Source organism: Cheilinus undulatus, linkage group 1 (genome assembly GCF_018320785.1).
Source record: "Cheilinus undulatus linkage group 1, ASM1832078v1, whole genome shotgun sequence".
NCBI lineage: Eukaryota > Metazoa > Chordata > Actinopteri > Labriformes > Labridae > Cheilinus > Cheilinus undulatus.
The window spans coordinates 26616356-26637115 of record NC_054865.1 but is presented as its reverse complement, the minus strand read 5'-3'; the positions used below and the strand labels follow the sequence as shown (position 1 = coordinate 26637115).

At 38.0% G+C, this 20760-nt stretch overlaps 2 protein-coding genes across 3 annotated transcripts; one reads left to right on the top strand and one right to left on the bottom strand.

Annotated features, from left to right (window-relative positions):
* Positions 1-767: 767 nt before the first annotated feature.
* tspan3b (tetraspanin 3b) lies at positions 768-8194 on the top strand. Its single transcript, XM_041789776.1, has 7 exons — positions 768-938; positions 2824-3015; positions 3122-3196; positions 3575-3676; positions 3817-3969; positions 4136-4219; positions 7075-8194. The coding sequence occupies exons 1-7, from the start codon at positions 876-878 to the stop codon at positions 7165-7167; spliced, it is 762 nt and encodes a 253-aa protein (XP_041645710.1). The 5' UTR covers positions 768-875; the 3' UTR covers positions 7168-8194.
* Position 8195: 1 nt separating this feature from the next.
* On the bottom strand, positions 8196-20081 carry pstpip1b (proline-serine-threonine phosphatase interacting protein 1b). Of its 2 annotated transcripts, none has more exons than XM_041789758.1 (15): positions 19913-20081; positions 19110-19210; positions 17208-17282; positions 16783-16817; positions 16553-16659; positions 16367-16429; positions 16133-16219; positions 15660-15705; positions 15201-15280; positions 14723-14821; positions 13809-13905; positions 13547-13640; positions 13203-13297; positions 9457-9578; positions 8196-9305 (listed from the first exon to the last, which is right to left on the bottom strand). In XM_041789758.1, the coding sequence occupies exons 1-15, from the start codon at positions 19943-19945 to the stop codon at positions 9174-9176; spliced, it is 1266 nt and encodes a 421-aa protein (XP_041645692.1). In that variant the 5' UTR covers positions 19946-20081; the 3' UTR covers positions 8196-9173. The 2 variants fall into 2 exon arrangements, with proteins under 2 accessions (XP_041645692.1, XP_041645702.1); XM_041789768.1 differs by having other exon boundaries at positions 9457-9572.
* Positions 20082-20760: the final 679 nt, after the last annotated feature.

Genomic DNA, 20760 nt, shown 5'->3' with positions numbered 1-20760 from the left:
CAACATAAAACAAACAGGGTGAATGAAAACTAATAAACACGAAGACCCCACCCACCAAAAAGTGACACAATGCTTAAAAAACAACAAAATAAGTAAAGGATAAAAGATGAAGAGAGAACAAGTTTCAACTGATAAATTCTGTAAAAAAAAAAAAAAAATACAAATAAATAAATAAATCTTAACTAGGACAGGGTAAAAACAAATAATATTGTTCAGTAGTAATAACAGTGAATCAAGCTACGCAAAGTACACATCAGCATTTTAATCTTTTTTAAACAATCTCAATTTTTATTCATTTTGAGAGTTCAGAAAGATGTAAGCCGCGTGTCAATTTTTTCAGCCATTTTAACACAAGTTGTGACTCAAGGTGAAACAAATAAGAACAAAAAACTGGGTCCTTGATAGTCCCCCCTACCCCACAACTACGCCCATCGGTCTGATTCTGTATCTTACTTGCATTGTTTATGTTCAAGCAAAATAAATCATACAACTACATTATTTTGCATGTTTTTAACTTTTTCAGTTGTGTACCACAGCTTGAACAAAAGCACACACTTCAGACAATGTACCAACTTTCATAAGAAAATACTCAAGTTCCACCCTGAGAGGAAAACCTGCAGTGTATGTTCGCTGAAGGGTTGCGGGGTTCAATGTTAATGCCCGCCATCTGGCTGTTTTGTTTTGACCAGTGATGTCATCGAAGCACGTGACCGTCTCTTTATTATTTCCGTCGATTTCATTGGTCAAGTCCATAAGAGTCTGCACCGTGGGGCAGGACCACACCGAAGCCATTTTATTATTATAAAAGCAAAGGTGCAGGTGCATCTGTATTTATTTTTATTATTTACACCTTTAGTTTAAGAGCTCACGAGACCATGGGGCAGTGTGGAATAACGTCATCCAAAACCGTCTTGGTTTTTCTCAATCTCATATTTTGGGTAAGAAAATGACGGATGTTTGAACAATGTGCAGCATCCCACTGAGGCCAGGGATGAAGAGCATTAGCAAGCTAGCTAACTGCGCCAGAGATGCGCTGCAGTTTCCAGGTCGGCGAGAGGAAAGCTGTTCTCAGGGACAGAGAGACATTCATGGAAACAAGGCATTTTTGTAGACACAGTACGGTTCACTAATGAGAGAAACTAGTCTGTGACGGTAGTCAGGAGCGCTGTGTCGGTGTCTGATGCCGCCCACTACTTGTAGCTATGACGTTATGCAGCAGCCTCCAGGTAATGCTACATTATCTGCTGCTGAGGTAACCTACTGTGCTGTCTGTGCTAATGTTTGTCGTTAAATAAACAGGCTGCGGAGCTGGATATGATAAAGAGACCGAAAAAAGGAAAGGCTGGACAGAGGATATGTGAATAATGAATAGATAACATGGCCCAGTTCACGCTGCATGCCTTAAGTACATCGTGCTGTGCTATTCTTCATCTGTAGCTGATTGTCATGATAGCACAATTTTACACAGTACATAAAACCAGTCAAATTAAACAATATCCATACCTGTTCTGATTGTAGGGCAACAAAAATGGAAGGCCAAAGCACCCTATATATAAGGAAATTCCTTGTCTTGGTCATAAAAAAAGCAGGCAAGCATTAACTCTGTGAAGTGCACACAAACTTTGGCAGCGTTTCAGTACTGCTGTTTTGATGGATTCATGCCTTTCTTATGCATCTGTCTTATCAAATAGACTTCAAGATTCACTACTTTGGGATACAATTGTCATGAGAGTCAGGGATTGTATTGTCTTTTAACATATGATGTTAAAAAAGTACTAAGTAAATAACTTAAGATTCTAAATAAACTTACTGGAGCTACATTGATATTGTGGAAAAGGAGATAGGCATAGATTTTCCAAACTAATTTTTTTTATTTTTAGTTGTCTAGTACAGTCGTTTTCAAACTCTTTGCCTGCAGCACACCTAATATCATGCCAAAATTGCAAGGCACTCATTTATATTGATACAAAATAGCCACAAATGTTAATTTCGTCGACTATAACTATGACTTAAGATGTACAACAGCCTTTTTCCATGACAAAAACTAGACTAAGACTATCCAAAAATTGATCTTTGATGACTAACACAGACAAAATGTAAGCTTAGTTTTCATCAAGATGACTAAAACTAGACTAAAATGTAATTTGGTTTCTGTTTGACATTCAAAATCCATTCACTGTGGGTAAATCTGTCCAAAAACAATGCATCTTTATCTCTTCTGTGTCTCAGCTGTGGAAAGCAGTGACCCCAGGTTTGGCAGAGTGCATAGAACATACTACCATGATTTGGTACCAGTTTTAGGAAAGAGAATAAATGCTTGGACTAAAAGTAAAGACTAAAATGTGAGGACTTTTTATGGACTAAAACCAGACTAAAATGTTATTGAGTTTTCTGTGACTAAAACTAGACTAAAGCTGAAAAGGGTAGAAATGACTAAAATGTGACTAAAACTGAAAGATATTTCATCTAATGACTAAGACTGAGACTAAAACTTAAAAAAAGCTGTCAAAATTAACACCGATAGCCACTTCAAAACACAAGATGGTATATGTGGTTGTTTTACTGTTGTAGTCATTATGTACAGTCTTACAAATTCCCAAAGCACACCTACACTTAACTCAGCGTACACCAGCATGTATTGCCACACCATTTGAGAACCACTGGTCTAGTGGTATGACTAAAAACAGAATGTAAATTATGGATGTTAAGTTCTTGAGGTAGAGTTATAAAACTAACTGAATTTTTGCATGGAACAAATCAGTGAAAACTAATAAGTATAGAGCTAAAGCTAGCTCTGATGGTTCATTTTGTTTCTTTCTGCAGGCTGCAGCTGGAATATTATGCTACATTGGAGCGTATGTGTTCATCACATATGACGACTACGACCACTTCTTTGAAGATGTGTACACTCTTATCCCTGCTGTCATAATCATAGCTGTCGGGACTCTCCTCTTTATCATCGGCTTGATCGGCTGCTGTGCAACAATACGTGAAAGCTCCTGTGGACTGGCAACTGTGAGTCCTTGATGACTGAGAAATAATCACCAATGTCATATCGTCATTTAATTCAAACTAACTCTCTAAAGCGCTTCTGAACAATGTGACTTTGTTGTTGTTTCAGTTTGCTGCCATTCTCCTGCTGGTGTTTGTAACAGAGTGTGTGGTAGTGGTGCTGGGCTACACATACAGAGCAAAGGTAAATATTGTATAACTGAATGACGTGTTGTCTTTAAGAAGCGAAGTTGGATGCAAGTGTTTTAAAGTTTCTGCATTAGGGTACTAGAATCAAAGAAGCATAGTAGTTTCCTTATATGAGATTGTCAGATGTCCTTAAATCTCTGATTTTGAAGACATATATTGTGTTAAATTGTATTTTGTATGTTTTGTTTATGTTTCAGAACACATATAGACGGATAAGACTAAAGCTTTGCCCTCATGTACTTCAGATCCCCTAAGCTAGCAGTGCCTAAACTGTAGCTAAAATTTTTAGTAATGTTTTAAACTGTACATTTGCAGCATTTTTAAATGCATGTACTGAACAGGAATTGTAACAGCAGCTGTGCTTTTGTTTCAGGTGGAAGATGAAGTAAATCACTCCATCCAGAAGGTTTACAATGAATACAACGGCACCAACACTGATGCTCCCAGCCGTGCTATTGACTATGTGCAGAGGCAGGTAAGTGGGACTGTCTTTTGTATCAAAGATTTAACTTTTGATGATTAAAAATATTTAGTCTAACAGAATTTAGGATTCTAAATGTAGAACTCCACACTCTTAAGATTTTCTTGCACCTTTCTTTCGTGTTTCTCTGTTAGCTTCATTGCTGTGGAATTCACAACTACTCTGACTGGAGGAACACACGCTGGTTTAAAGAATCCAAGAACAACAGTGTCCCAGTCAGCTGCTGTCAGCCCAGCATCAGCAACTGTACCGGCACACTCACTCGACCAGGAGATCTCTACCAAGAGGTGCAAACATGTAGCTCAAGTGTGGGAAAGGCAGATAGATAGAACACGAAACAAAATGTAGATCATTGACTTATTTTTCATACCATTGGTGGACTTCATATGGAAAAGGTCTTTGACACTTTTTCATGCCTTTGAAAATCTTTGCATTCCTTTTTTTCCTCTGTAGGGTTGTGAAGCTCTTGTGGTGAAGAAATTAAAGGAGATCATGATGTATGTCATATGGGCTGCACTGACTTTTGCCTCCATACAGGTAAGTGGGACAAGGTGTGCTGTCTAAAAGATGATATGTTTCAGCGGGGAACATGAGTATTAGCAGACGAACGACTTTGACAAGTCCTTATTTTAGCAAGAGCATTTAGACCCTTTATTCAGAAGTGAAAACAAAAGTGAACAGTTAAAATGAAATTTAAAAAAGCCATTAGGACTGTATGCTACTAATTTACTACTAATTTAGCCCCCATTAAGGGAGTTTTAAGTGTTAATGAAACGGATTGAAATTCCCAACCCTTAAAAGCAAATGGGGCTTCAGTGAAAATAAACTATTTCTTTATAGTTATGTAAAATACTTCATACTGCTGCAGAACAAAGCACACATAAAACTACCCTATTCAAATCTTTTCTATAGCAAATATTTGCCAGTGATGTACTTGACAGTTGAAACTAGGATCAGATGTTTTATTTGGAAAAATAGCTTGTGCAGGCACAAGAAAAGGCCAGATGAGTTGTTAGGATGTATTGGTTTATCCACAGGGTTGACAAAATTAATACAAACCAAAAGTTCCTCTCAAGGGCTTTAACACTAACATTTATACCAAGTTAAAAGTGTGTTTACTGAGTAGTATTGTTTCAGTATGATTACTATGGTTAAATGTTTTATAAACTTGATATGGGAATGTACAGTTTTATCAGCATGATAATAACAGTACATGTAAAGTTTGTTACCTCCGCCAAGGAGGTTATGTGATCAAGTGGGTTAGTTAGTTTGTTAGTTTGTTAACAACACAACTCAAAAAGTCATGGATGGATTTTCAGGAAATGTCAGAAATGGCATAAGGAAGAACTGATTAGATTTTGGGAGTGATCCGGATCACAGTCTGGATTCAGGAATTTTTGAAGGATTCTGTACTATTGAGAGATGGGCTAATGGCGGAGATCTGCACTGTTACCACTTTACACCAGGAGATGGCAGACATGAGTAACTTCAATCCCAGCAGCATTTTGGGTGTGTAACTATTTAAAGTTTTGGAGTTTATAGAGTTTGAAAGCTGCACGCCCGGTCGAGGAGACAAGTCGGAGCGTAACAGAGAGAAAGACAGCGAATTGTAGCAAGAATACTCACAATGCTGGGAGGAATAGAGGAATATTCACCCTCTGCCATGACTTCCAGTTGTCCAGTGAGACCATGGGTGAGACTGTCAGTGCATCTGTTGGCACCAGCATGCAATGCTTCCACCATGACAGTCCACCTGTAGCAAAGCCAGTGCTTTGCCTCACTGTGTTTCCACCCCACCGGGGAGGTAGTAATCAGCGAATGCCGTGGTGGGGTGTACTTGGGGACGGATCCAGGAATTTAATAGAGGAATCTTCACTATTTGGAGATAGGGCTAATGACGGTGGTCTGCGCTCTCTGAGTGCTTTTCTAGTTTATAAAGTGTTTATCAAAAATTCAAAGACACTGTACAATAGATTTAAGATACGGGACGCGAGAAAACCAACATTACACACATGCAAAGCCAATACGACAAACAAGCAAGCAAAAAAACTAACAAAAAAAACTAACAAAACAACATCAGAATCACACATTAACAGCCTGTCTAAAAAGGTAAGACTTGAGCAGTGGTTTGTATGTGGATAAGCCTGTACAGTCTTAGATATGCTTAGGGAGTGAGTTCCAGAGAGAGAGGTAGCAGCTAGAGAGAAGGCTCTGTCCCCTGGATTCTGTGCTTCTTCTTCTTAATGGCGGAGAGAAGAGGCTGTTAGAAGAATGGAGGCTACAGGGGGGAGTGTGATGGTCCAAGAGGTCAGTGAGGTAGGAGGGGGCTTGTTGATTTAGGGCTACATGGGTTAGAAGCAGGATTTTGAACTGCATGTGTCATGGGGTGGGGAGCCAGTGGAGGTTTTGAAGGATGGGGTGATATGGTCACAAGAGCTGGTATGGGTGAGGAGGCATGCTGCGGAGTTCTGAATGTATTGTAGGTCATTGATAACTTTGGAAGGAACTATAGAGGATGCTATAGCAGTAACGTAGTCTGGATGTGATGAGGGCATGAATTAAGGTTTCAGCTGCAGGGAAGGAGAGTAATGGACGATAGCTGGCTATGTTTTTAAAGTGAAAAAGTGGTTTTAGTTAGATGGGTGACTTGCTGATCAATGGAAGAATGACTGTTAAAAAATAGGATATTGGTATCAGCTGATAATATCTACAAATGTTGATAATCAGTATCAGCCGGATGCACAAATGAGTTTGTGAAGTTTAAAGCAGAATTGGTGGATTTAGTTAAAGTTTTCTTTTCATACTAATTTGATAAACTTTAATGTTGTTTTAAACTACTACAACTTTGTTTTCTAACCTAGAATAACTTTGAATTTTTTTAAACTTAAGAAGAATTTGTTTCTGTTTAATTTAAAGCACCTTGTCAGGATTAGCTCAAGTAATCACCATGTAAGCCTGCTTTTTAATCAGTGCTAATTTTATTAACAGGTCACTTCTAGTATGGGGAGTTATGGTGTTCTTCATAATAAAAACAGAGTTGTGTATGTGACAGCATCAATAATGGCCAAAATGAGTTTGGAAATTACCGTATATCAGATACCAGAACAAAATTCAAAATTGTGCATCCCTAAATTTAAATACACTCATTATGGCACCATGTGCTTGTATACATGTCCTTGGTGTGGCACAGTTTGCTTGTGCAGTGAGATTTCCCAAAGAAGCATAGCAACAAAAAGCAGTTTACAAGACAAGGACACGTAATGAGAAATTTTTGACTCCTGTGATAAGAGAGAGACTTTTGATCCTACATGGTTTTGTTTTGATAACACCCACAGAGTCCTTTCACTAAGGGTTTTAATAACTCAAATGATTACTTTTCTGTCTTCCTGCAGATGCTGGGGATGCTCTGTGCCTGCGTCGTCCTCTGCAGGAGGAGTCACGACCCAGCGTACGAGCTGCTGGTCACAACCAACAGCTATGCATGAAGGATGCACTAGAGCACTTAGAAAAATCAAAAGGAGCGTCACCGGACATGTCCACAGTAGATTTCAGCTGTAGTTATATAAGCTCAAGCACACCTTGCACAATTCATTATAAAGTAGCGAACACTGGTGACATGGGTTGGGTGGGAGGGGCTTCAAAGGGAAAACATTTATTTATGACATGCTTTGTGAGTTACTGTTACTTTGATTGTTCTTTTTCTTAAAATAATGGAATATTTATTGAAGCCAAAGCTGTAAATGGCTTATTAATGCTATCCATGTTAAAACAGATTTTTTTAAATTTTGTGTTTAATTGTGGCTTCATAACTTTATTTCTTCAGTGAGGATGATGAGAAGTAGGAGCAAATGTTTAAAGTATGAAGTATGGGAGTTTTGTATGGAAATGTTTCCTGATGTGCTAATTTGCACTGCAGCTGGAGCTCTGAAAATGTTTCATGGTTGCTTAAAGGAGAAATCTGTGTTATGAAGAACATGAACACTAAATCCTAAGAACCTGGTTTGATCCGACTTTGTAAAAATGGAGAAACCTTTTACCACAGGATGATAAGATTCAGTGTTCATATGTCAGATATTTGTTCGTGGAGCAGCTGTATTTTTGGTCGAAGGAATCCTTCATTTTTACAAATATTCAGGTTGTGAATAATGTATATTCTGTCTTGGTGTGTATGTTCTCTAAAACAGGCTTTAATAGAGAGGCAATGTCAGTGCATCAATTGTGAATGATCCGTTAGTTTCCAGTGTTAAAACCAGGAGTATTATCAGTGTTACATGAAGAAAAGTGTGTGTAGATAAAGTTACAGCCAGATAATTTCTCCTGTTTAGTTACAAACCTGCTGTAGAGAACCATGACCTGTTCTTTTATACGTTTTCTGTGAAATTGTGTACTGTTTTAATATTTTTAAGCTATTAAGTTAACCTTAGATCATTAGCTAGAGGCACAGAAAAAAGTTGCAAACAAAATGTGAATAAAGTTGGGAACAGGAAGGAGACAATAAACTCATTAAGTTGACTTTCTGTTTGACATTTTATTAGTATGATTTTACATAATACAGTCACTGGTGGTCTACTGGATGCCCTAAGTGGACAAATATCCATAGGTTTTTTTTCTCCTTCACCTTATGAGCGGTAAATTTAGGTTATTTTCTTAAAATTTGTCATTTTAATGTCAGAAAGTTGAGATAAATGCATTTTTTCCTTGTCAAAACAAGATAATCAAGAATTCAGAAAACTAACAAATGTAACTTATCACAAAAAGGACAGAGAAAATGACACATAAGGATGCATGTCCTCTTATGGCCCCCATAACCCTACCTGGAGGTCACAGAAAATAACTTAGCACACTTTATTACATACACTACACACACAACTGTTTCCTTCTTCAGCTCACAAACACTCAAGTATTAACACAAAGAACCTGAGAGACAAAACCAAACCTGGTTAATCCTTGAAAAGTACCTGTTTGATCATCGAAAACACAATTATGCTACCTTTTATACAGCATGAAAAATGAACAGGAAAGCTGCAAGACAATGACTGATACTGTGAGTTCTGTATTTTATGTTTTAAGTTCTAGATATAAACTCATTACCCTAGTTTAAGAGTTGTAAAATCCCATATGGCTTCAAACAGTACAACACTATTATTGCCAAGTGGAGGGGATTCAGTAACATATCTGTCTGTAAACGGCAGACAATGTTGATTAAGTTTTGTTAGAGTAACTACAGAGTCCTGCTGTGGCAGCAACATAATTTTTTTGGTAAGTTCATCTTAAAATATGAAAGAGCCCATGACTAAAAAGCAAGGCAAAGATATGTGTGTGTCCATGCACATTTGCGTGTTTCCATGTTCTTACAGGTGAGTTTGATGGTGAATCTGACCATCTTTACAAGTTTGAAACAATTTGCATATTTGCTTACATATTCACACCCATATGTCTATTATGTTGGTGTGTTGTTAATTGACTATCTTGTTTGTTTGTATAAATATGATCATATTTTGCCCAGATAGTTTCCTGGCACCAGCCCACTGAACCCGTTCCTCTCCACCTTCCACCAGCCATCTTGTCCTCGTTCCAAGACTTGAACCATGTCCCCTCTGCTGACTGACAGCTCGTCTTCCTCCTGACCAGCCAATGCAAGCAAAGATGACTTACATTAAAAACAATGTCATCATATACAATGCATTTTATTTATTCAGATTTTTTGCACTTTTCAATTGACAAACTAAGTTTCATTATGACATTGTAGGACTTTAAAAAACTCTTAGTATTACCTGTGCAGTGTATTCATAAAGTGCAACATAGTTCTCTTCATCAGCTGAAGCTGTAGTCATTGGTGCGACATGCTGGAGGCCTGGCAGAGGTGCGTATCCATCATCTGAGATCTCCACTGAACCTCAGGTGGCAGCAAGTACAAAGGTTAGTTTCTTTGAAATAAAAGACAAGACTATGACTGCAGTTCACAGATGTTTCATTCAATTATACCAAATAAATGATGGCCAAATGTAGGCCAACATAGCTGATCACATTGGAAAATGACAAACATTAGCATTCAACCACAAGCTGGTCCATGTCCAGTTGATGGTATTTAACATGGCAAAAATGAAAAGCATAGATTTCAAGCTTCTGCAGTTATTAAAAACAGCATGACTTTGTTGTTTTGCCTTTTAAATTGTCATTTTTATTTGGAAGTTGAATCACTAGCATTTGGCTACAGTTAATAAGAAAAGTAGGCCAGGCCTTTCCATTTTGACTAACACAAATAGAAATGCCAGCTAGAAAGTATTAAAGGCTACTTTTAGCTCCATTTCAGCAGTTTCATCATATAGTTTTCTGTGGTTGGCTCTGTCAAATGACTAACTTGAGTTGTCCAATTTTTCATTTGCTGATAAATCTGGGGTCAATGAAATGCCACAGTATTTCTGATGTTACATATTTCAAACCATAAGCATTATGACTTAACACTATAGATTAGAGAAAAGTCTTACATGCACATCCAAGCCAAGGTGGGCTGGTGCTGAGCCGAAAGAAATGACACAGAGTGAACAGAAAAATGTCTTGCATACTGCAGGGCTCAAAAAGTCCAAATTATTCATTTCACCTTCAATGTGCAAGACATTTTTCTGTTTACTCTATAACACTAGATCTTCCCACATTAAGATTAAAGTAAAAGTAAAAGTGAACAGAAAAAAATGGAAGAGGAACAATCAATTCTTATTCTATTTTATACAGTTTTACTTTCACATTTAACTTAAAGTGTTTCTGAGAAAATTAGCCACTATAACTGGTGTTGTGCCAACCATGAACGAGCCAGTTCAAAAACCAGACTCTTTTATGTGAACGATAAGATCAGGAAAATGTTTGAAAGCCATGTTTAAAATTGTTTTTGTTATTGACTGATGGGGATGATCTTTCCTTGACACCACTTTACCACAGGCACAATACACATTAAGGACTCCTGCTTGATGATGTAACGTTGTCTCACATAAAATCTGTCACCAAATCCGCCTTCTATCACCTCAAGAACATCTCCAGACTCAGACCATCACTTCCTGACCCTGTGGCAGAAACACTCATTCACTCCTTCATAACCTCCCGTCTGGACTGCTGTAATGGAGTCCTGTCTGGAGTACCCAGCCAAACCCAGGACAGGCTCCAGTATGTCCAAAACTCTGCTGCTAGGGTTCTAACCTGCACTAGACTCTGGCAACACATCACTCTGACCCTTATCCACCTTCACTGGCTCCCAATCAAGTCCCGCATCATCTACAAATCCTCCTCCTCACATACAAATCTCTCCATGACCTGGCTCCTCAGTAACTTTCTGATCTCCTCCATCCATACACACCATCCCGCAACCTTTGGTCTTCAGACACTGGCCTACTTTCCATACCCATAACCAAACTCCGAACCTTTGGAGACAGAGCCTTCAGTGCTGCACCCCCCCACCCTCTGGAACAGTCTGCCTGCAGACATCTGTAGCGCTCCATCTCTGGACATTTAAAAAAAACATCTCAAGCACCACCTGTTCACCACAGCCTACAGTCTTCACTAAACCACCCCTTACACCCATCCTACCCATCACATAGTTTGTCCATGTCTTATGTGTTTCTTGTAAAGCGTCCTTGGGTTTCTTGAAAGGTGCTATATAAATTCCAATTATTACTATTATTATTATTGTTTTACGTCAGCGACATCAGACGGCCCCGCCAGAAAGCAAGTCTAATTTGACCAGCGAAGTTTTTTTGGGAAACAGTATTTGGATACACAATTACTGGTATTCTCATTAATTGAAATATTAAGCATAATAGGAGTAAAATACCAGCACAATACCAATCCTATGTCATGACATTGCTAAAGAGGTCAAATGAAGCCAAAAAAGTAACAAATAAAGAGCCGTTTAGGAGACGAAACTTCTTGCTGAGGTGAACCAAATGATCCAAATCACTAAAAAGAGCCTGAATTCCCATCACTAATTATAACTGGCTTTTCAGTTTGTGTTGAGATGTGAACGGTTAAGTGACAAAAACCAAAATCGCCCTATCAGAATTTTTCTCCCTCAGTTGTTGCAAGGCGAAAAATGCCATACACTCTGCTCTGCAATTAGTGATGGGAATTTCAGCTCTTTTCAGTAATCCGGATCATTTGGCTCAGCTCAGGAAAAGAGCTGACTCTTTTCTTTTGGCTCCCAAATGGCTTTCATTCAGGTACCAGTTTGGCTTTATTTGACCCTTCAAAACGTACGGACTCCTCAAAACACCTTTCAGGCCAGTTGAAATACATTCACTGGCTGGGCCGACACATCTGACATACATTAATGTTACACAATTATGCACGAGTTCTCAATGCATGGTGAGCCTGTGGTAGAGTAGTCTAATCAATCAAATAACACAAACACACACAAAACATATACATAGTAACAATACTTACAGTACTGATGATATAAAACAGCTCTCAAACGGGATCCGACTCTTATCGTTCACGTAAAAGAATCGGCTCTTTGAACCAGCTCATTCATGATCGACCCATCACTATCTGCAATGGACTTTACTAGCAATAAAATCACGTAAAGCCATTTATTTGTTATTTAATTACATAATAATTTAAATAACTTTTGTCTTATCTTCTTTTTCGTTGGGTAGACTTGTCACCCTAAACTTTACTGTAAGTTACGACCGCTCTGAGGACGCTAAAGACAAGCTAGCTAAAAGTTTTCCAAACTAGCTTGCAAGCATTTCCCCACTATGGAAGCCGGGGGAAAGGCGTCTGGAAATGTTAGGAGTCGCGCCTGAATTATCCACTCCTTTTCTAATGGAAATTTGGATATTTTTTGGCAAAGGAAGACTCACACTTGTGCTTAATTTGCTCCAGAAAACCATGGTCCTCAAGTGACATTTCAACTTCAGAAAAAGGTGAAACTGGATAACATCAGAGGGTAAGTTTAAAAAGAGCTGTTTATTTTATCCTGTCCGTTAGCTTTAATGTTTTGTTCATGTTTACATGGGGGATTTTATTTGCTGAATCAATTGCATTTAGGTTTTTAACTCATTCAGTTTTAATTTTCCATCAGTGAACAGTGCTAATTTAACAGCATTATTTATTGACATATTTTGCTTCTTTGTGGAGGTTGGTTTTGAGGTGCATCTTACCTTATCCTACATTTTGTTAGTTTTGTGTGTTGGTGTAGCTATCACTGTATTTAAGGTGGATTTAGGGCTGTCTTTTGTTGTTGTTGTTGGGGAGCAGTCATGCGTCTTTAAGCCAGCCTGCCATTGTTTGAAAAGTTGATTTTGAGCTGATTGTTGTTATTGTTTGTGTGTAGTTTAAGTGACTCTTTTGACACTCTTCAATGCTGCCATTCTGACTGTATTACTAAAGCTGGACTATTTTACTTCAAGTCTATGATTTTTACCCAAGAAGTAAAACTATCAAAGGAAACTTTGCTGTAAAATAGCAGGGTCAGTAGTTCTGAGGGTGCCCAAACAGAGAGAGGGTTTAAACAAGTGCATGCAGGACTTACTTTCCCCAATAGACGGCACTGCTGATGAGTTTTGAAGACTGTCCACACTGATATCAACAGAACTTGCTAGCAGGCTTTCTGCAGATCTGAGTGATCTAAGTGAAGAAAGATATTAAAATATGCATAAGAGCTTCCAGAAATATTAAGATCATCATACCAAAAGAACAGCTGCATGGGATCCTTTTTTATTATTTATTTTATTTATTACTGAAGGAAAATGAAGCAGAGGAAGACCGTTTTATTACTGTAACAACTCTTTAGTGTTTTCCATCATGTCTTTAAAATTTTCAAGTTCAGTAAGGCTGCAGTCTCCTTCTGCTTCATGTCAGTGGATTTCTTCAGACCTTATCATGTTGTCTCCTCCTCCTGGGAAATGAGATTGGCCGTTGCAGTCTCCAGATGAATCTCTGTGATAGTAGCTCTCAAACACTATGGGGTCTGTGAGAGGAAAAGGGAAGTGAGCTCATGTGATTTTTGATGGGATGTACTGAAAGAGAAAGGTAGGCAGTTGAGTAGCTCTGTTTATGAAGTGAGACTTTGCTCTAACTTCTCTTAAAATTCGTTGTTGTTTTTTTAATGCCCTTTCTAAAATAACCTACAGCTCACCTGGAGGCTTGGATCCTGTGCTCCTCATTTCTATGAAACAATTGTTGTCTGTTGTGATGTCACACTCTTCCAGTGTCTTCCTCACCTCTTCGTAACTCTGATTTAAAAACAGGAAGACATTAAATTAAAATCCAAGCATTGCACTATTGGGATGTGCTTGTAGCTCAGTAAGACAGTTCTTTGGCCAGAGGCTTTAATATAAATTAAAATAATTAAGGAAATAATTCCTAAAAGATATGAATTTTTTTCCCTATAATGTTGATACCTATATATATCCTGTGTAACACTGAATCTGAATCAATGAATCTAACTCTATGATAACAAAAAATCGTATATAGCTGTAGATGTCATGTATGTTTGATACAGCATACTTGATGAAATTAAAAATGCAGGCTTTAGTACCAAAATGCTTTCAGAACAAAATGGTGTGTCAACCATTTGAGCCATGTGACGTGTAAAAAAATTCAGGTTTGAAATTTTAGCTTTTTTCTTCTTAAATTTTGGTCTTAATAAACCCCAATACTACCATGGTTTTCTAGGGGTAGACCAATTATCGGCCTAGTGGATAACTGATGCCAATATCCTTCATTTAGCCAATTATCAGTATTGGCATCTTATTTTCCTGATAATCTGCCAAATCAATTAATTAAAAGATGTGCTACTGTAAGATGTGTCTTCCCCTCTGGTTTTGTTTCCACTCTCTACAGTCTCACCTTATGCCCACAACAGTCTGACCGGCTTGATGCTTATTTGTAACAATTTTTTTTTTTTTTTTTAACAAATAACTTGTGACTCAAATTAAGTGGAACATCAGATTTGATTGAACCAAAACAACTAAACTTCAGTAGAGACACCAGATGAAATCATTTTAATTGAAATTAACACATATGTACATGAAGAGAAAGTGAGCTCACCGCATCATCTTTGACACACTGCATTGAGAAATGGTTGCAGTGGTCCCACAAAGAATACCTGATCATATTAATGCGATCTCCCTCAAGCTGCTGGAACACCTGACATAAACAGACATAGGTTTATACAAGTTACTGCAGTAACTCAATATCTTATTTACTCTAAGTGTATATTATTTTCCTCGCTGTACTTTTAAATGCTGCATTTGATTGAAATGCTTCTCTAAAACATCAGAACAGAACATTTCTTTGTATGATGGGATAATAGGCTAATTATTGAATGGTTGTGTGTTCTATGTTCTGTTTTTAGAAACTGAATGCAAATTTAAGCGTACATCTTTGCTAGTCAGGAAGTTACAATGAGGTGAATCACACTTTGCATATGTGTCGGACTGTGTTGTTGGTGGTGTTTCTGTGGTCAGGAGTCATGGTACTGAGATGTGAAAGTGTGTTTTGGGCAGAAAGACTTATTTCACTGTACCTCACATGTGCTTCTGTGTGTTTCCTCCCAGTCCTGGCGAATGTTCTCAAGCTGCACAATGTTGTTAAAGTACACCTTCTCTGTTAGAAATTAGAGTGCCAAATAGAAGGTTATAATTAGCAGTGAAAGAACAAAAAGGAAATTAGCACACAGTGCAGCGTTAGCCCATATCGGAGTTGAACATGCTTTTAATGAAGAACACCATCTTTCAGGGGCAGCAATAGATGGCAATAGAAGGTGCTTGCAGAAGTGTTTGGTTGAGCCAGTAAAGATACAACATATGCATGTGTTTACAGGAAGAGGTGCCGCCACTACCCTGAGCAAGGAAAACCCCATTTTACATAAGATTTTCTCAAAATGTACTAATATAATCAGTGTTAGCGGCACTGATGAATATCAGAAATGTTATGTATGCTTTCACATTAAGATCAAGAGATAAAGTGTGATCTTAGGTCATACCTGCTTGATTTGCTGCCTGCCTGTGCTGCTTTGCTTTGTGATGTACCTGTGAAGTATTACACAGGAAGAGACATGACAACCTGTTAACAAACATGTTTCTGCATCATACTTCATTATGATATCATTATCTCACCAAAAGAGTAAAGTATGTCAGACATGTCTTTTAGTCTGGCTTGTTTTCTTAATGTAAAAAAGTTCAATCGAACTAAAGATGTCTGCTTAATTTGCCACTGATTGTCTTACCTTAAATCATATCAGTGGCACATGTACAGATTTCAGTTCCTCCTTGAGAAATGCTGTATAATTACAGAATACCCCCCTCTGTGTCTCCGTGTTAACAACTTTAACCAGATAATCATGAACAAATAATGCATGATGAATGTTTTTGTGTTTGTGTTAGCTTCATCTGGATTTTAAAAACCCTTATTTTAATCACTCTCACTAATGGTAATGTAGCTCTTCAGTTATTGCACCTTGTTTCTGGATGTAGTAGTTGTCCTCTCAGCCCCCAGCTCAGCCTCGTCTGCCTCTCTGCATCTCAGCTCATAGTTTTTCTTTGACTGTTAAAAATAGAAATAGAACCACATGTACAGAGCTCCACCACAGACAGGAAGAGCTGTTAGCTCTTTATTCCCGTGTTGGCCACAATGTAGTCTCCTACAAAGTCAGACTCTTCACATTAAGAGAAGTCATGTCTCATTTTATACCTCTAAAGTCTTCTTGTAGCATGACACTTTTTTCTTCTGGACCTTCTCCATGATGCTCTGGAACTGTAAGGGGCAACAAAAGGGTCAAAAAACATTGTTATACTACATATTCTTCAAGTGAGAGAATACACTTAAATATGAGCAGTCAGGCACTATATGTACAACCAGTTAAGTGATGCCCAGTACCTTCTTCCTCTGCTCTTTCTGCCGCTCTCTAAATGTCTCAATCTTTTTCACCTCCTCTTTCAGTATATCTGACAAGTGGATGTGGAAGTTCCCGATGTTTTCGATCTCTGCAGCCAAAAACAGTAAAAATGAATGCTTCTTAACTGTAGATGCACTTGTAAGAACTATTGCAGCAGTTTGCAATGCTTTGGTCTAATCTGTGCAGCAGGAAAATGACAGCGTGGACTTACGTGTCTTTAATTGTTCAAAGGATGCTCTCAAGGTGCTGCAAAAGAGTGTGCATGTAAGATCAGATATATCAGGAAGCGATAAACTGTCATGCTGCATTTTTCTGAGAGGCAAAAGAGGCTGAGGGTCTTTACTCTACTGGTGTCAGAAAAACCAAAGTTAAAGTTAACAGTTCATGCTCACACATCTTTTTTCCTCTTTCTTTTTCCTCTTAAAGGAATATGACTCAAAGATGCCTGACTGATTCATCTACATTTATGTTGCAGATCAGTTTTAATCAGCACTGAACAGTGTTTAAGGCTTCTCAGGCTGTTTTGATAGTGCCAACATGTGACTGGTTTTTGCTTTAATATTTTTTTTTACAAATACTGTACATCACATCATTGTATGGGGTTCATTTTTTGACCTCAAAGTCCAGCTCATTTACCTGATCTCTGTGAGTCCTCCTGCTTTTCGAGCAATAGTCACCAGTTCTTTTCCATATTTCTCTTCTGCTAGAGACCTGTGCATGAACACAATGATGCATCACTCTCAATCCGTACATTTGAGTTTAATGTTAGTATAAAGACTTGACTGTGATTTATTTTGCCAGCTATGACAGATGCATTTTGCCTTTCTTTGCAGAAGCGATGACCTGCACTTACACCCTGTTAACACTGTAGGCTAATCTTCAGAAGCCTTGCTGTTTAGCCTGCAGTACTGCTGAATGAGCTTATTTTAGCCACAGTGTAACATTAAAGAGGAACAACCACTGTACAGTCAAATTCAACTTCTATTATCAATATTCGCATATCTCCAGCTGCATGTGTTTTATTTTTAGAGTAATCGGGGTTTCCCTAAAGAGCAGTTAGATCTGCTGTGTGATCTTAATGTAAAGAAGAAGACAGAAGGATACTACCAGACAGCTGTGAAAAGAACCTGAAATGAAGTGTGATAAGATGGAAAACTGAGGCCAAACTGTATGAAATAAATACATTAATCCTGCGCTGTACCTTTAGGAGGCTTTAAATGTTATTCAGTTAGTCAAATATTGTCATGTGTAATCATTTGTTTGTTTTATAATATTTAAATAAAGCAGAATCATTTTATTTTAATTTGGCCTCATAGTACTTGAATACATGTTTGTATCTATTTTAAAAAGTCCAAGAACTAACGTAACACATAGGATTGAACTAAAATGTCACTTTTTTATCATTCATTTCGTCTGATGAACAGAGCTGTTGTCACAGTTAAACTGGTGTTGAATTAAATGAAGGCACTCTCTTAAATATTGTACCATGCTTCCCGATTCTAAGAATTTTTCAATGCCTTCAGGCAAGGTGCCAACGGCGTCTTAAAAAGTATTAGAAGTTGAGAAATCAGTTGAGCCAAAAATAAGGCTTTAAAAAAGTATTTAAAAAGTCTTCAATGCAAAACTATACTCTTAAATGTTGTAGTTTTTAAATTGTATTTTTATAGACTATTCATCTAAATAGGTTGTAGGTTAATTTCTCTGCTTTTGTATTTATATTTATTCACTCCTGAGATTTTTGGATCTCCTCAAGACCTGATCAGCCAAAACATATCGGTATCTGTGTCATTAATGTAACTGGTTAGAAATTGAAGATGGTCTGGACGTAGGTCTTAAAATATATGAAGAGGTTCTTTTAATCCAATGTCTGATTTTCTGTATATACCCTGTCAGAGATAAAGAAATTATAATGAACAAGTTTGTGGAGTCACATAGTACAGGGATGAATACTAGAAAAGAAAATAGAGGTGACTCTCCAGATGCATGATTAAAACAATGCAAGGCTCTTCTTGGCTTAGTTCCTTCTTATTTATGTACTCTTCTTCAAAGAACTAAAAGCCGCTACGCCTTGTGGTCTTGTGATATTTTCCCCCAGCTTGATCCTTGTGTCTGTACCGAACAGGGGAAACGAGCGTTCAGTTTTGCTGCCCCCTCTGCATGGTATACTCTCCAGACTGATTTGAAACTGTCTGAACTCATTTCACTGGAAATTTTTCACTTTTTCACTCATTTTTCACACTTATCTGTGTCTTGAATATGAACTATTTATTATGACGTATGCTGCTGACCTCTTGGCCAGGTCACCCTTGGGAAACGGTCTTTATCTGGTTAGATAAAGGTTACATAAAAATAAATGATGGGGGCTTATTAATTGTACTTTGTGACTCGGCCAATGCTTTCCTGGCATTGTCTATAAAACTGTTTATGAATCCTCTGAAAGAAACTAACGCTATTGCATGGTTTGGACAATTTCCTGCATCTTTTAAGTTTAATAATTGATTTCATTCATATTTGCTGAACTCGACTGCATGGTTTTACCTCATCTTTAGAAGTTCCTCCACATCTTTGCACATCTGCTTGCCATCTTGTAACCTTTGGATCACAGCTTCATACCCAGCGTGACACGTGAAGTCAGACCCCTGTATTGACAGCATATAGAAAAACTTTAGAAAACAGAAATTGCTTAACAGATATTGCAACATGCTCTTGAGTCAATCCTGGACACACTATGTGGTAAAAATGCAGAACTAGCAGGAAGCAAAAATAGTGGCATATGATAAAGCAGCATATTCAGAAACTTCATCAAAATGCTCCTTATGATCAGAGCAGATGGATGGTTAAATAAGGCAGCAAGTGGCAGTTTGTCAAATGACAGTGACTTAAGCACTCAGCTGAGACTTGTAGCTCAGAGCAGACCGACTGATGAGCAGTGGAACTCACCTCTACTTTGTGGCTAACAGGAACTTTAAATAGAAGATTTGTGTTATGATAAAAGAAAATTTACCGCTATGTTATTCTACCGTTCAAAGCAGTTCTGCATTTTTGTCATCCTTGCTAATAATGATATATCCTATAAAATGGACATGTTGCTTGTCTGACAAAAGAAGTTAGCTTCTTTGGGTTGATGACTAGTTCATGTTGAAGTATTTTCAAAACAGACATAAGAACGGTATACCATGATAATCAAGTTACGTTAAGGATATGTATAATAAAAGTACCTTTTTTTGATCATGTTCTGTGTTTGTTTGGCTAAAAATAAACAGATTTGTAGGACTGTGGGGTTGTAGTGGTCTCATAGTTTCTGAGGACTATTTCAGAGAAAGCACCAAAAACACACTCACCCAGAAGGCATCTTTAAACATCAACGGTGACATCTCAGTTGTGTCTTCCTTGAGCTACACAAAGTCACTTTCCTTAGTATGAACTCGTCCTCTCAACCATTATAATCAAGCTGTTGAAGGTCACAGGGACACATAGTCAAAGAAACAGTCTGTAAAGTTGTGAGTGACCCAAACGTCCGTGAGTCATTTTGAATGAGGAAGAGCTTCTGTCCCATGATGTCACTAACCACAGAGAGCTCAGCCCCTGAGTGAGACAGTATGTTTCGCTATCACTTCAAGGAAGGAAAAGAGGCAGTTAAGAGTTTTTCATTTACAGTGACAAACACTGATATGGTATGGCTTCAGTAACAGGTTGTGTGGTGGGACTGCTGCCTCAAAATAGACCGCACCAAGACCAGCAAAACGATACTTACACATTCTCTGGTAACTCTCCAACACAATTATGACAACAACCTAGTTAATCTAACTTGTAGTAATAATGACTTGTAGTTGCTGCACTTAAACAACAACCACAGGCTCAATCTGCTCTTTCAGCTCAAATGACACTGATTGGTTGGTAAATTCTTTGACTGGAACAAACATTTCAGCTTGAAGCTTTGCAAAATGAATTTGTCTAATGACAGACATGATGATCATGATAATGGAACCTGGCCAATCCATCCGCTCTGCAAGGCTATGAAGCTCCTAGTTTGTGCTGATTTTGGTGATATCATGCGTCTTTGCTGATCTTATCCTGTACATGCATAGGTAATTTTGTACCGCGAAGATCAAGGTTCAATCCCCAGCTCCTGCAGCCACATGTTGATGTGTCCTTGGACAAGATATTTAACCCCTACTAACCTCACTGC